The sequence below is a fragment of the Manis javanica genome, chromosome 10 (genome assembly GCF_040802235.1).
Source record: "Manis javanica isolate MJ-LG chromosome 10, MJ_LKY, whole genome shotgun sequence".
NCBI lineage: Eukaryota > Metazoa > Chordata > Mammalia > Pholidota > Manidae > Manis > Manis javanica.
Genome location: NC_133165.1, coordinates 32,862,922 through 32,878,900, shown reverse-complemented (window position 1 = coordinate 32,878,900; position 15,979 = coordinate 32,862,922). Strand labels below are relative to the sequence as shown.

At 47.6% G+C, this 15,979-nt stretch overlaps 1 protein-coding gene across 5 annotated transcripts; it reads right to left on the bottom strand.

The window, feature by feature from the left end:
* Positions 1-602: 602 nt before the first annotated feature.
* On the bottom strand, positions 603-13,600 carry PVRIG (PVR related immunoglobulin domain containing). Of its 5 annotated transcripts, XR_005059551.2 has the most exons (7): positions 13,415-13,600; positions 12,977-13,330; positions 12,769-12,892; positions 12,628-12,685; positions 10,201-12,528; positions 7,604-7,744; positions 603-1,007 (listed from the first exon to the last, which is right to left on the bottom strand). XR_005059551.2 is itself a non-coding variant. In XM_017642892.3 (5 exons), the coding sequence occupies exons 1-5, from the start codon at positions 13,539-13,541 to the stop codon at positions 12,217-12,219; spliced, it is 975 nt and encodes a 324-aa protein (XP_017498381.2). In that variant the 5' UTR covers positions 13,542-13,600; the 3' UTR covers positions 7,751-12,216. The 5 variants fall into 5 exon arrangements, 1 of the variants encoding a protein (XP_017498381.2); XR_001850300.3 differs by lacking the exon at positions 603-1,007 and having other exon boundaries at positions 5,940-7,744; XR_001850301.3 differs by lacking the exon at positions 603-1,007 and having other exon boundaries at positions 5,940-7,741.
* Between the last annotated feature and the right edge of the window lie 2,379 nt (positions 13,601-15,979).

Below are 15,979 nucleotides of genomic sequence, written 5' to 3'. Positions count from 1 at the left end.
TTGCGTATTATATTTTTTAAGCCTTGGACCTGACATGCACAGGATAAAGCAGATCTCTGTTGCTGTAAAAAACAGCCCCCAAATGCCCATGGTTTAACCCAATGGCAGTCCAGTTCTGGATCCTGTAACATTCCAGTGTGGATGCGCCTGGTCCAGGCTCTCCTGGGCATCTCTCCTCCAGTCGGTGATTCGGGGCCCAGGCTCCTTCTGTCTTGCAACTTCATCTCCTCTAGCTCCTTTAGGTCTTGTAAAGTGCTGCTTTAAAAATCATGATAATAAATGACACCAATTTTCATGAAATTATATCACTTCTTCCCAGACTGCATTGACCAGAAATTAGTTGTAAAACTGCCACCTAGCTGTAAGAATGGCTGGGAAATATATTTAGGTGTGGGGCTAGGATTAGGGTGAGGCACTTGCCTAAAACTGAAGATTTAAAGGGACTCCAAAAAACTGAGTAGATTTTGAAAGTGTTATTGATGAGTTTTCTTCCCTTAAACCCAGGAAGGTAAAATTCTAATAAATTCTGTCTTGTGTATAAATGAAATGTTTAAACTTTAAAAAATATTGTTGTGAGTTTTAATTTACAATTTATAATTTATATTCCTTTACAGGTTTTCAATATTTTCATCTGTTTAATGTTCTGTTAAAAAATTCCCACCAAAAAAATACATGCAAATATGTACATAGGGGCCCACACTTTTGGGCATCTGGTAGGAAAAGCACCTGGGTTTTGAGGAACATGGTGCCATCTCTGCCAAATCCCCACACTCTATTTTTCATCCTTTATTTATTCCATTTTTCATCTTTCTTCTTTCATAGCGAATGCCTCTAAGGCAGCACTTTTCTCTGCATACACCTTTCATTGTGTTCCAGGGTGCTGATATGATATTTTCCTTATTGCTGCTAAGTGTTGTGTTATTTCCCTTTTAATTTCTTTTTGATACAAGAGTTCTTTAAGAGTATGTCTCTTCATTTTCAAGTTCATTTTGTTAAGTTTTTTTATCCTATTAAAAGAAAACAGCTTTATTGAGCTATATAATTCATATACCATACAATTCACTTATTTAAAATGTACAATTCAATGGTTTTTGGTATATTACACCTTAATTTTAAAAAAATTGTGGTAAAATATTTCATAACATTTTCCATCCTAATCATTTCTTTAAAAATCTTATTTTACCTGGTATTCAGGTTGGATAATTTCTTTGGATCTATTTTTAAGTTCCCTGACTCTTTCCTCTCTCATATCCATTCTGTTACTGAACGTTTCCAATTAACTTTTTGTTTCTATGTATCATATTTGTCAGCTTTAAAATTGCCATTTGGCTCTTTTGTATGTCTTTTATTTTCTGTTGAGAATGTCTATTGTTCTATTCATTTCAAGACTGTTCACCTTTATTTTGTGGAGCACAGTGACGCTAGCTGTGTTGAAGTCTTTGTCTAATGATTCCAGCATTTGTGTCATCTGAGAAGTAGCTTTTTTTGCACTTGTGAGTGGTTGAGAGGTCATTTTAAGTATTATTCTATGTGTTGCTGGGTCCTGTTCAAATCCTTTGGTGAACGCTGATTTCTCTGTTTTGGCAGACAGTTGAGCTACATTCAGACCCAAGACCCAAGCATCTCATGTGGTTCCAAAATGCCATTCCCACTTTCAAAAACTTGGCTGTGGTGTTTGGATCTGTCCCCTGCCCTCTTCCACCTTCCCTCCACTGCCCATGGCTGTTCTGAGACTGGGGTGTGGGTTCTCTACCACAGTCTAGCTCTCAAAGCCTTTGGTATGTTTTTACAGATTAGTTCCATGTATGTGTATCTTGGAGGTAGGCTTGGAACTGCATATGTAGCTTATGGAATACACATGGGGGTCCCTTTCTCAGGCTTCCTTCTGTGAAAGATAGAAAGTCAAGGGTTTTGTTTTCTCACACACTTCTTGTCATGCATCTGCCTCTTAGGAGAAGCAGCAAGAGGAAGAGGAGAGAAAAAATCAAGGGGATTCCCTCCACACTCTTGGCAACAACAGTTCCCTTTGCCAGCTTCTGTGGTCAAGGAGAAGGACTTTTTTCTCTCTCCCAGTTTCCCTCTCAGTGTAGTCACATCCGCTGCTACTGTGTTGCAACTGCTGTCATGAGTGCGCGGCTTTGAGATGAGACTTGCCTCAGGGCTGGTTGGGTGGGATTAAAAATAAAACCAGAGGTTTCCCCCTAATCTCTGTTCTCTGGCCAGAAGAACAGGGTTTTTCTTGGGGCTTTTTCTTCTCCGCCTGCTATGCAGTCCTGGGATTCAGGATGCTCTGAATCTGAGCTGGGAGAGGTGAGATGACGAAGAGCGAAACCAAACTGTAAACTCACCGCCATGTCTTTGCTTGGGTTTTATTTCTCTCTCCAATCTGTCTGCTATGGTTGGCTTTCCAGTTGTGTCACTTCCCAATAGTTGCCTATGTACTCTGTCCAGAATTTTAGTTGCAGTCAGTGGGAGAGAGAGGGTAGCATGTATTTAGTTCATCTTGACCGGAACTGGAACTCTTATTGTGATATTTTAAAATCCCACAAATGAGGCATCACTGTTATTGTTTTATAAGCTCGATATTTGTTTTGATTTACCCTCGTGCTTACTTCTTTTTTCTCACCACTTCCTCTTGCTCCTCAGACCTTACATCTTTCTGTTACTTTTGTTTTATCTGAAACTGTCTTTATTTTACTAGTGTTCTTCAAAATAATTTATCTGGGTTTTTAATTCTAGGCTGACATTTTCTTCACAATTCAACAATGACAATGTGCCTCCTGTTGGGTTTCATTGAGACGTTGGCTGTCTACCTGTGACTATTCTGTAGATACTGTTTCTACATTTGCCTGCTAGTAACACATTTTTGTTGTTTTCGGTGTTTTACAGGTTTACAAGAATGTTTCTGGTGGTGAACTTTTTTAAATTTATGAATGCTTGAAATTTACTGGGCTTCCAATACTGGAAACTTCTTAGCCATGGTCTCTTCAAATACTGCTTATTTCCCAGTTTCTCTCGTTGCTCTCTGGGAAGTGTATGTTATCAAACACAGCAGATTGTCTTGTTCTGTCTTTCATGTTTGACTTTTTTCTTCGTATTTTTCATCTCTCTGTTTCTATGCTGCATTCTGGCAATATCTTTGGACCTATCTGAAGCCTACTCACTAATTTTATCTCCCACAAATGTAACTAAATAAATTTTCTGTTTAATTTATTCATTTACTTTTTTATTTCAATATTTATATTTTACACTTCTAGATTTTCTATTTGTGTTTCCCCCTCTCCCTCTAAATCTGTCTGATCATTTTTACATCCTCTTGTTTTATCATGCTTCTAATATCTTCTTTTATTTCTTTAAACACATTGTTTTATGATCTGTGTCTGATAGTTCTAGTATCAGCAGGCTTTGAGGTGCCTGTTCCTGCGGTTCTCCTGTTCATGGCCACCTGCTTTGGTGTGCTTAATTACTTTTAAAAATGGATATTTCCTCTTCTTTGGAACTTCATCTGCAGGGATTCCTTGAGGCATAGTAAATACCTCCCTCCATAGGGGATATGCATTTACATCTACCAGATGCAGGGGTGCTACCCATCAGCGGTCACTTTAAATAATATTTTTGGCTTTGTATTTTTCAAGGCTCACAGGCACCATGAATTCTGGCCTAAACCCTTGAGAGTGTGGATGAGTGATTATGGAAGCTCTGGGTGAATTTTTCATTCTTTCTTTAAAAGCCATGGCTGAAGACTCAGTGTCCACTGCCTCCCTCCTCATAGCAGTCCTTTCTCTTCTAGCTCACCATCTGAGGGCCTGGTGTGTGAGGGCTCCTGGCTTCCCTGCACAAGTCTCATCTGATCTTCATCCTGCTCCAGCCTAAACATTGTCTCTTGTCTCTTGTCTTGCTCTCCTATGGATTCTGAGGCTGGTTAAATCTGAGGCTTTATGTTGGGTTCCTGGGGATTGGATGATTGATGGGAGGTATTTCCCAGGCTGCATTCATTTGCAACTTGCCTTTTACTTTGTGATATTGTGATTGATAAGAAACACATATTTGGGCTTTCCTCATGGACATTTGGTCTTTGTCCACAGTTCTTGGCTCACAGCTCCCAAAGCCCTTGTTATGATATTTGATCTCTTGTCCTCAGTTTCTGAAATCCCTGCATATTCTAGGAGGTGAAATTGGTGTTGTGTTGTTTGTAATAAGCCTTTTTCCACCAAAACAGGGTCTATGCTAATGATGAGACTTCTGCAAAGCACCTGATGATGGGGTTGGTTGCAGGGGGAACCACTTGTGAACCCATCCCCTGATTTCTGGGGAGAACAGAGCAGATTGCAGTTGAACCAGTTACCAATGGCCAGTGATGGAATCCATCATGCCTATGTAATGAAGGCTTCATAAAAACCCACAGTTTGCAGAGCTTCTGGGTTGGTAAACACATGGAGGTGTGGGAGAGTGGTCACTCAAGGGCATGGAAGCTCGGATCCCCTTTCCTATACCTTGTTCTGTACATCTTTTCCACCTGGATGTTCCTGAGTTATATCCTTATAAAAAACTAGTGATCTAGTAAGCAAAGTGTTTCTCTGAGTTCTGTGAACTTCTGGCAAATTAACTGGATCTAAGGAGGGATTGTTGGAATCTCCAGTCTATAGCTGGTAGGTTAAAAGCCCAGGCGACAACCTGAACTTGCTGTTGGCATCTGAAGTTGTGTGGAGTCTCGTGGGACTGAGTGCGTCAGCTGTGGAATCTGGCAGGTAGATAGCATTCAAATTGAGTTGAACTACAGGACACCCAGCTAGTGTCGGGGCATTGCTTGGTGACATGGAGAAACCATCCCCCCAACACATACACATTAGAATTTCTATCAGAACCGTTTTTAACTGTACATTGTGATGTTGAGATGTTTATCCATGGATATCCACCTATCCTTGATAGGTGAACTTGAGTTCATTCATTTTAAATGCTGTTAAGTATTTAATTGTGAATATTTACCACCATTTATTTATCTATTCTTCTACTGATGGACATTTAGGGTATTCTCAATAATGCTGCAATAAACATTTTTGCATATTTCTTTGGATCTGTATGGATATACTAGTTTCTTTAGTGTATATACTGAAAAGTGCAATTTATGGATCACAGAGTGCATGCATTTGGACTTATTGAGATTGTGTCTAATTACTCTGCAAGCAGTACCAAGACACACTCCCACCATCATTCACATTATTGCCAACATTTGGTAAGTCACACATTTAAATTTTTACCAATCTGTTGGGTGTGAAATGGTTGTTTTTATTGGCATGTCCTTTATTAATAGGGAGAAAAACATTTATCATGCTTTGGACCATTTTGAGTTGCTCTTCTATGGATTTCCTTTTTGTATTTATATCTTTTAGCATATTTTTCTATTTTTAAATTGTTTTGCCATTCCATAGATGAATTCTAATACTTCATCAATTATATGTACTGTAAACATCTTCTTGTCCATGGCTTGTTATTTGGCTTTACAATACTTTTGAACTATAGAAATTTTAAATCTCATCTTCATATTCACCATTTTTTATGTCTTATTTAAGAAATCCTGTCCTATTCCAAAGATCATAAAGATAGTCTCCTATATTTTCTGTTAAATACTTAAAGTTTGTTTTTCATCTTTAAGTTTTTCATCCAGTTAGAATTGGTTTTGTGTAAGGTGTGAAGTTGGAATTTAATTTTTTCCAAATGAAAGCCAATTGTCCTGGCCTTCTTTCCCTACAGAACTGTAATGCAACCTCTCTACCATAAAGGTTCCACAGATGGAAGGACTGATATCCAGGCCCTATATTCTCATTGCTCTATTTGTCTATCTCTGTGCCAAAGTGACATTATATTAATTTCAATAACTTTATAATTAGTATCACTACTTGGCATGTGAGTCCCTCATCTAATTTCAGTTCTTCAAAAGCTTATCTATTCTAGGTGTTTTGCTCTTCCATTTGTATTTTAGAATGTCTTTGCCATTTTTTGTGAAAAAAAATCTTGGAATTTTTACTGGAATGCCATGCATTTATGGACTAATTTGAGAAGAACTGACATATTTATGATATTGAGTCTCTATCCATGGCCATGGTGTATAACTGAATGAATTTCAATAGTTTCATATTTTTTCCCAAAAGATCTTACCTATCTTTTGTTAGATTTATTCATTTTGTTCCTATTACCTTATTGTTTGCTGTTTTAGATAATTTTAATTTATAAAAAGTATTAATCCTGGTCTATTGAGGTATACGTTATATACAGTATTTATCATTTTTAGGTGTTAGAGTTCAATGTTTTTAAAAAGTTTAAGGTTGTGTAGCCACCACCACAATCAAGATACAGAATCTCCATTACCCCTCAAGCCCCTCCATGCCCCTTGTATCAATCCTGTCAACCCCATCCGCCATCCCTAGCAATATCTGCTCTGAGTTCTGTCCATTTAATTTTGCCTTTTCCCGAATATTGTATAAATGACATCATAGCCTATTGGGTTTTGCTTCTTTCACTTAGCACAATACTTTTGAGCTTCATCCACATTATTACTGTATTGGTAGTTCTTTTGACCACTGAGTGGTATTACACTGTGTGGATGCGATATGTAGGCAATACCACAGCTAGCTTATCCACCCATCAGTTGATCAGTTGATGGACGATTGTTTGTTTCCCAGTTTGTTGGTGGTTATGAATAAAGCTGCTATGAACATAAGTGTGCAGATTTGTGTGAGAACACGTTTTAATTTCTCCAGGGTGAGAGGTTGTTGGGTCATATGGTACATATGTATTTATGTTTATAAAAAACAGCCAAAATGTTTTCGGTACAACCAAAACAAATGGTACAAGCACTTTGAAGCCCCATCAGCTAAGTATGAGAGCTTCAGTTGCTCTATATCCTCACCTGCTGTTGTATCCTGCTGGTTCTAATCAACATTTTTCTAATGACTGGTGATTTTGAACTTTGTTTCATGTAATTATTTGTCACCTGTTAATTCTTCTTTGATGAAGTATCCGTTCAAATCTTTTGTCCAATTTTTAAAACTTGGGATTTTTATTACTGAGCCCTGGGAAGTCTTTACATATACTTATAGGTCTTCTATCAGGTGTGTGTTTTGCAAGTACTTTCTCCCCCTGTAGTTAATCCTTTTATTTTCTTAATAGTATCTTTTGAAGAGCAGAAGCTGTTAATTTTGATGAAGTCCAGTTTATAAATTTTCCTTTCATGGGTCATGGTTTTGGTGTTGGAGCTAAGAAATCTTTGCCTAACTCAAGGTCACAAAGATTTTTCTCTTATTTTTTCTTCCAGAAGTTTTATAGTCTTTAGGTTTAATATTTGGTCTATAATCTATTTTAAGTTTTTAAAACATAAAATGGAAAGTATGGTCAGAAGGTCATTTTTATTTTTTTGCAAATGGATATTCAATTATTTTAGCACCAATTGTTAAAAAAACTATTCTTCCTTATTGAATTATCTTGGCACCTTTGTTAAAAAACAGCTGATTATATATATGCGGGGAGGGGAGGTCTATTTCTGGACTTTCCTCTGCTCCATGGATCTATGTCTATTCTTTCCCCTAAACGTCACCACTTTGCTTACCTTAGCTTTACATAGTTTTGAATCCAACAGTGTAAATCCTCCAACTTTGTTTTTCTTTTTCAAAATTGTTTTGGCTTTTCCAGGCACTTTTGTTTTTCCAAGTAAAATTTAAAAGCTGGTCAGTTTCTACAAAGAAGCCTGCTGGAGTATAGATTAAGACTGTTTTGATTCTGTAGATCAATTTGTGGAGAAATAACCTCTTAGCAATGAGCCTTCTGATCTCTAAACATGGGATATCTCACCATATATTTAGAGCTTTGATTTTGCTCAGCAATATTCTGCATACAGTTCTCACTCCAGATGCTGCCTGGGCTCTGAGGAGGCACTGATATGCCTGCACCTCACTTGTGTCTCCGCATCTTAAGCTGCCTTTATTGGTCCTTTGTCACCTCTTCCCTGGAACATCCACCTCTCAGTGTTCCACCTCAGCAAATGGCATTTCTCCTCCTAACCACTCAGGCTGGAAAACTAGGCATCACTCCCTTTGAGTCCATCCCAATCCCACTGCCAGGAACAACTCTGCCTCCAAAACACTTAATCCATCCACTTTCCATCTGCATTCCACCATCCTTGACTCAGACACCCATCTCCCACCTGGACTATCTCAGTAGCCTCCCGATTGTTCTTCCTTCTACACTAACTCCCTCCCTCACAGGGGTTCCCTTCCCAGCCCAGAGTGCTTTTTATAATGCCAATCTGATTATTTTACTGCTCTGCTTAAAACCCACCAAGGGTTTTAAATTAAAATCCAGATCCCTTCTATAGGCTTTGCCTGCTGCTCACTCGCCTGTTTTCCAGCACATCCACCTGCTTTGGACCCTTAACAGTGCCAAGCTTTTTAACCTCAGGGCCTTTGCTTACGTCTTTCCCTGCCTGGAATGGTCTCCCCACAGTCTTTGCCTGGACAATTCCCATATAACTTCAGGTTTTATTTTAAATGTCATCTACTTAGAGAGACCCCATTAGTCCTTCTCAGATCACCCTGATTTTTTCTCTTAACATTTGTAATGGTGTCGTTTATTTACTTTTCTACAACAGCACAGCTTCTGACCCATTTCACAGATGCTGAAGTGCAGCTGTACCCACCCCTCAGCTGCGCTTGACTGGAACCTGAGTTGGAGAGCCTCCCCCACCAGGGCTGGGCCTGCGGACACGGTGTCCTTACATTTGTGTGTCCTTGTGTTGGGGATGGGGGCACAGCTTGTGGTTTTCTCTCTTGGGAGCTGCTTCCCCAAGGAGAGGCCCAAAGCACAGGAAGGAGGCAGATTCTCCTAGCTCAATTCTGGCTCCTTCTTAATCCCCAGCTCATCCCTTTTCCCCACGTCCTGCTGGCTAAGCCATCAGACACCCCTGGGTTCGGTTTCTTCTAAGTCCTTTACTGTCATTTACTGTTGAGGTCCGCAGAAGGATGGATGCCACACGGGTCTCAGGGCAAGACCATGATATCGTTCGGCATGCAGGGAACCTTGCAAGGGTCTGAGGCTCCTTGGGCAGCCCGAGGTCATACACCTGGCCAGGGGTGGTCGTGGTGCCCAGATTACAGTGCTCCATTAGGCACGTGGCTCTTCCTGGCCAGCCCCCAAGGGCCTGCAAGAGGGGAAGGCAGATGCCTGGCGCCTTGGCCACGCGTGGCACGGAGCAATAGAGGTGGTGGCAGCTGAGAGAGGCAGGGCAGCCTGGACGGGTCGTGGGCCACAGGGAGTATGGAGGTGCTGGGGGGAGCTGCAGTTCAATGGGCAGCCGCAGGAACCTGGGAAGGGGGCGGGGACCAATCCCGGCGTGGGGTCTGGGGAGAGCTGCAGGTGGTGGGGGCTGGACTGTGGAAGGAGGGCTCTGGGGTCGCCGAGGGGCAGACGGTCAGGGTGGGTGCTGGACGCAGTGGGGTGGGGTTAGGAGGAGGAGCAGCTGACCGCGGGTGGAGGTAGTCACGGGGTGAGGGGCCTGAGGGCCACCTGGGGAGGGGTGAGCACGAGTCCCAGCCCCGAGGTGGGCTGGTGGGAGAGGACAGGGCTGCGGGATTGGGGAAGGCAGCCTGGGGGTGGCGGGTGCAGGTGGGTCACAACTCTGCGTTCCCCCCGCGACCCCCGCAGCGCCTCCGCGGACGGTCTTATCTTCGGCAGGGCTCGCATATTCTCAGAGGGACTTCCAGAGACTCTCGGGCGGCCGCGCCATCGGGCCCCTCCGCTGCAGCGCCACCTGGTGGCGGCCGCAGGTCCCTGGGCTCCGGGCTCCCTCCGCCCAGCAAGCCCGCGCCAGAGCCGCGGAGCAGCGAAGGAGGCCAAGCCCCGGCTGGTGGTCCTGAGCCTCCTGTCCTCCCTACTGAGAGTGCCTCCGCCTCCAGCTCGGGCTGCCTGTCTGCTAAACAGCCTTACTGAAGACACCCTGGGGTTGTCCCGAGTCCTAAAGAAGCTACTCCGTGCAAAGCTGCTTAGTACTTGGTCCTGATTTCCTATCTTCACGCTCCCCTCCGGCCTTGTCACCTTACGTAACCGATGAACAAAGAGAGCCTCGAAGAGGTTAAGTGAGCCGCTCACTGTCCCACAGTCGGAAGCCGCCCCAGGGATGCAAACTCCGGTCAGTTCGAGCTCAAGTCTTACCTAGGATGATGGCTGAGGGAATGTCCCAGATGCCGGGTGGAGGTGCTGGAGCTCATTCAGTCCCGTCCCCTTGGGCAAATCATCTCTTTCGAGCCCCAATTTCCACACGTGTTGAATGAAAAAACAGTAGAGCCTGATGCCTAAGATTGGGACCGGAGAAGAGGGCCCCCCACTACTGCCCCCCGTACGCCTCCACAGCCCCGCACCCTCGCTGGTCCCTACAACGCTGCTGGTTCTGGCACTCGGCGGTGGGGGACTAAGGGGCAGGCCCACTGCAGAGACTTCCTGGGTCCCGAGGCTGTGGTTTCAGGTACCACGGGGACCAAGGTGGGCTGGGGCCTCCTTAGACTGTGGAAGACAAGTCGAGACCAGGGGGGCTCTCTCTGACTCCATGATGGGCAAGTAGCCCTGGCTGGGAGCGGGGCTGGGGCTGGGGACCGCTCACAGCTCCCTTCCTTGTCTGGAGGACATTCCTTCCCAGGGAGCCTCCCAAGAGACCCTGCAGGGCCATTGCCCCCATACCCCTGTCCCTGGTCCTGAACACGGTACCAAAGCTGCAGTCCTGATCTATTCCCTCCCTCACTGAGTGCCCCTGACCCTCCTTGGGGACCTCTGCCACACCCCCTTCCTCCCTCCCTTGAGCCCCTGCAGGGACTGCTGAGCTGACTGGCCAGGGCTTCTCAGAGGATGATGATCCTGCTGGCTGAGGAAGGCAGACCCCATGACCTCTCACCCACCCCTCACCTCCTTGGTGCCCTCTCCCCAGTGCAGTGTACAGCTGGTGGCTGGATGGGGCTGGGTCCTTAGAAGGCCACATCAGAGCATGCCTGCAATAGTAAACTGGGTTTCCAGAAGATTCTGTGGTTGGACACAACCTCTGGACAGGCCCTCCTGAGGCAGAATGGGGTGGTTCCTGGCTTAGCAGGTGGCACTGACTGGGATTTCCCACATGCAGAACCAAGGAAGGGGGTGAGTGGCAGGTGTCCCCTCTGCTGTACTAGTACTTGCCCTGATTGAGGGTGCAGCCTGGGCCTGACTTCAGGCCCACACCACCCCCTTCCACCCAGAAGCTGCCACCATCCTGTGCGGCCTTGCAGCTTACAGAGGTCTCACCATATTCTTATGTGGCCAAGGCATGGTGAGGCCCAGGCTGCTGGGCCTCTTTACAGAAGGAGGGCTGGCTCCTGGATGGGAAGATGGGGCAGAGGGTGCATTCGCTCCCTGTGTCCAGCAGGCCTCTACCTGCCCGGGCTGGCCAGTGGGGTGTGGTCCTAGGAAAGGAGCCAGAGGAAGCCTGTGGACAGATTTGAGATGGGTCTCCTTCCTCTGATGTCAGTCTGTGGAAGGAGGGCATCAGGGCCGTCCTCCCAGGCCATCTCAGGAAGCTGCTGTCATAGCAATGCCAGGTCAGACCTCAGAGGCCTTTTCTCAGGTTGAAGCCCCTGAAGCCCTTGCTGCCAGGCTGGGATGTTATGAGTTTTGAATGTGTGCCACCCTGCCTGGGGGACACCAGACCCCCAATCTGTCTTCCCAACCACTGATGTCCCTCAGCAAGGTCCGCCTGACTGACAGCCCACCCTGCCCCAGGAGCCCCTGTTGGGAGTCAGGGTGAGGGGAGATCTGGCTGAGGCCCCATCCCCCTCCAGCTCTAACCTGCCTCCCAGGGGTTGAAACTGCCTCTAACCTCTTAACCCCCAAAGAAGAAAAGGCCCAGCTGTGGCCCCAGCAGAGAAACCATTTTTGTTGACTTAATCATTAACATCACCTGGGAGGGCTGGGGGCTTGAAAACAGGAAACCACCTAGGATGGATTTTGTCACTTCACAGCCACACACATGTGCCCACGTGGACCTACACCACATCCGCAGTGAGTGGGCCCTGCCTGGGTATGTGTGGAGCCTAAGAGTTAAACAAGATGTGCAAAGACTGCAGGTGGCCTGGAAGCAGACCCCTAACAGGAGGGGTGCCAGAGGCTTGTGCACAGAGAAAGGCCAGGGGGTCTTGGGGGTCCCTCTTATCAAAGTCCTGCTGGCTCCTCTCTGGCTCTGGGCTGCAGACGGTCATGGGGAGCAATAAGATTGGGGCCAGTGTGAGGAGGCCTCTCTCCTGCCTGAGCATAGAGTCCATTCTCCACGTAGATGAAGCTGCTGCGCACAGAGGCCGGCAGCGGGGACAAGCGAGCCGGCACCGGCACCGTGGAGCCAGGGAGAAGCTCCCACTGAGCCTGAGGCTGGGGCGGGGGGGCCGGGCCCAGAGCTGTGGGGCCAAAGTAAGTGTTGCCGGATACATGGGGGACGTGGAGAGAGTCCCTGGCGGTTTGGCTGGCACCCTGTAGAGGGATAGGGAAGGCAGCCCAAGTGAGGCTGCACCACTGGGCACCCCCCAGCCCTAGCCAATTTCATTCACTCCAAACACACCCGATTCTCACCCTTGCTTGTCCTGGTGTCTGGGGGATGGTGAGGAGTGGTTGAAGCTTCATGACAGACCTGGGAGAGGAGGGAGGGTCAGGGGCACAGCGTGTGGCTGGCCCGGTGGGGATTTAGACTGGGCTGGGGGGGCTGGCTCTCACCAGTGCCTCTGCCGATGCAGGAGGTGGAGGAGGTAGACACAGCCGAGGAGGAGGAACCCGGAGACCCCCAAGATCCCGGCCAGGTCAGCCCGCATGATGGGAGTCGCAGTTGGGGTGGGGAGCCCTGCGCACAGAGAGAGGCAGACCAGAGGGCGGCAGTGCCTGGGAGCCCTCCCTGCCCTCCCTGGCCTCTCCTCATTAGCCCCACCTTGGTCTGTGTTGAGGCCGTGGCACCCACAGGCCTCCTGGGAGCCCTCCGGGAAGGAGGCGAACTTGCAGCAGAAGGTGGTGTTGGGGCTGGGGCTCCCCCTGTTAGGATCTCCCTCCAGCAAGAGAGAGATGCTGCTCCTGGTCTCCCAGTGGGCCTGGCGGGCAGGTGGCCACTGCTGGGTGCCGAATTCTGGGTGCAACACAGCCAGCCTGGTCCCTCCAGCACCATCACGCCCCCCGGAGCTCACGGTCACCAGGGAGATAGAGCCAGATCCCAGGAATCCACAGCGGATGGTGAGGGATGGGGACTTGGTGGCTTCCATGTGAACTTGCACCCACACCTCGGGGGTCCCTGTGGGAGAGAGGCGTCAGAGGGGCCTGGGTTGGGCCCCCACCCTGCCCTGTGGCCTTTGTTTCTCTCTGGCCCTCCACTCACCTGCAGTGATGCAGAGCATCAGCAGCACCCAGAGCAGGCCCAGGGCCCAGGGCCTGTTCATGGTCCCCCCTGGCCCAGGCTCCAGGGGCTGTCGCGATAGGGACAGCACCTGTGTTTCTGTTCTCATCACAGGAAGTCTTCACATGTGAGCAGGCTGAGGAGCAGCTGGGCTGGGGACTCTCTGCTGCCCAGCCTCACTTCCTCCTCCCAGCCTACCTCTGCGGGGTGACATGGGGCAACAGGCCCCTCCCTCAAGACACCAAAAGTGACAGTGACAAGGTCTTCCCGTCTGCAAGGCTGTGCTTCAGTGTGATCCTTTCCCAGCCTTGTCTGTGGGTAACAGCTCCATAGGCCAGGCCCCGGGAAGGATCAGGGGGCCCTGGTTACTCCTTAGGAGGAAGGCTCTTACCCCTGCCCCTTTCCCCAGCTGAGGGGTGGGAAATGCAGTTGAAGTTGGGAAGAGGACCCATGAGCAGGAAGGCCAGCAGGGGGCCGAGAGCCAGGCCCAGAGTGACCCATCCCTTACCTGCTGCCGTCCCTGAGGTGACCTTCCATGCCACCTCTGCCTCACAAGCAAGCCCCATGTTAGAATCTACAGCCCAGACCTAGAAACCTCCCTAAACTCCAGCCCTGTATGTCCAGCTGCCCACTTTGCATCTTCTGTTGAATGCCTAACATCACAAATATGTATAAAGTGAATTCTGAAGCACATGTGCACACACACAAAAGCATTCACATGCACACACACGCATGTGCACACCCACCCGAGTGCACATTAACGGCAACTGACCTCCAGCTGCTGAGGCCAAAGGCAGAGTTGTCTGTGGTTCTGCTCTCCATCTCCAGCCCATCAGGAAATCCCGGGGGCTTCTCATCCTGACCTTCACCTGACCCCTTCCAACCACTCCTACTACCATCTCCCTGGTTCTTTCCACACAGCCTCGCTCCAAATTGCTTTCCTGTTGTGCTCCTTCACAGAAGGCAAACCACCCAAATGCTGTCGGATGAGCTGGGAGGGTGATCACAGTGCTTTGTGCCCTGTCTTCCCCTGTGCTGAGCTTGGACCTGGGGTAAGAGTAGCTTGGTGCTCTAGGGTTAGAGCCACAGGCCGGGGGAGAGTGTTCTCTTGTCCAGGGGGTGGTGAGAACCGAGATGTGGCCCTGCCCGCAGGCTGTGGTCACCTCTGTGGGGCCTGGCATGCCCACATGTTCCTGATTGAGCACCTTAGTTTAATCCTGTGGTGTCAGCCATAAACCCATTGGTCTCTTGGGCAAACTGTCACCCTGTCCACACCAGAGAGCCTAGACAGGCAGAGCCTTCAGGCCAGTCACATCACTGCTCCCAGCCCCAGTACTATATTCTCGACCCTTTGACCTTTTCAGGCCTAATACCAATTTCCAAACCTGACACAGATCTGCTCAGTCCCTTCACTTCGGTGCCCCAGATGGGGGCCTGTGCAGAGCTGACCCCCACTGCCAGGCGGCTCAGCTGGGTGTGGGTGCACAGTCCTGGGACAGATGGGGCTGCCGGCCTGAGCCTACCTCACCTGGAAGCTCCTTGTCTTCCACTCACAGAAATTTTCCCCACTCTGCAGGCCCCGCTCAAATCCCACCACCTCCAGAAAGCTGTTCCCAAGTGAATGTTTCTGTGGACAACCATCGCACAGAGGGCGGCCCTGGGTGGTGCTTGCTCCCATGGAGCAACTCTAAACCCCAGAGAAGGGCTGTCTTACTGTTCAAGTACTAAGGGGAGCTCACTCCCTGGCGATCAACCAATGAAAGGCCATGGCTCAGAGTTAACTACTCATGCATATTTTCCACTTTTCTCAGTCTTGTAAGCAATTTGGTCCCCTGGTAAATTCTTATTGTCAGATGTAAGGAATAACAAAGACTAGAAAATAATCCAAGTTCTCCTTTGCCAGCCTGCTCATTCCCATTCCCTTCCCCTTTTCAACTTCCATGGTTAAAATTGTCAATCTTGTAACATTTCTGGATTTTGTGCATTGTTTAGGAAAGCCAAATTACAATTTCACCATTTTGTTTTATGCTTTATTCTACGAATGGCTTATTTTTAGCACATGAAGATTTGCAATCTGGGGGTGGTATGAAGTATGCAATGTTTCTGGAGAGCTGGGTGTCCCCAAACCACTTTTTTTTTGGTATTAATCTGCAATTACATGAGGAATATTATGGTTACTAGACTTCCCCCATCATCAAGTCCCCACCACATACCCCATTAAAGTCACAGTCCATCAGCGTAGTAAGATGCTGTAGAATCACTACTTGTCTTCTCTGTGTTGCTCAGCCCTCCCCATGCCCACACCCTTTATACAAGCTAATCGTAAGGCCCCCTTTCTTTTTTCCCCCCCTTATCCCTCCCTTCCCACCCATCCTCCTCAGTCGCTTTCCCTTCTTGGGTTCTGTGATTCTGCTGCTGTTTTGTTCCTTCAGTGTTTTCTTTGTTCTTATACTCCACAGATGAGTGAAATCATTTGATACTTGTCTTTCTCCGCCTGGCTTATTTCACTGAGCATAATACCCTCTAGCTCCATCCATGCTGTTGCAA

Bases quoted from the DNA above. Each gene is read 5' to 3' on its own strand.
- PVRIG (XM_017642892.3), bottom strand. From the start codon at position 13,541: ATGAGAACAGAAACACAGGTGCTGTCCCTATCGCGACAGCCCCTGGAG. The intron at 12,893-12,976 runs GTGGGGCTAATG...CTCTGTGCGCAG, and splicing joins CGGCCTCAACACAGACCAAG to GGCTCCCCACCCCAACTGCG. The intron at 12,686-12,768 runs GTGAGAGCCAGC...CTCCTCTCCCAG, and splicing joins CTGCATCGGCAGAGGCACTG to GTCTGTCATGAAGCTTCAAC.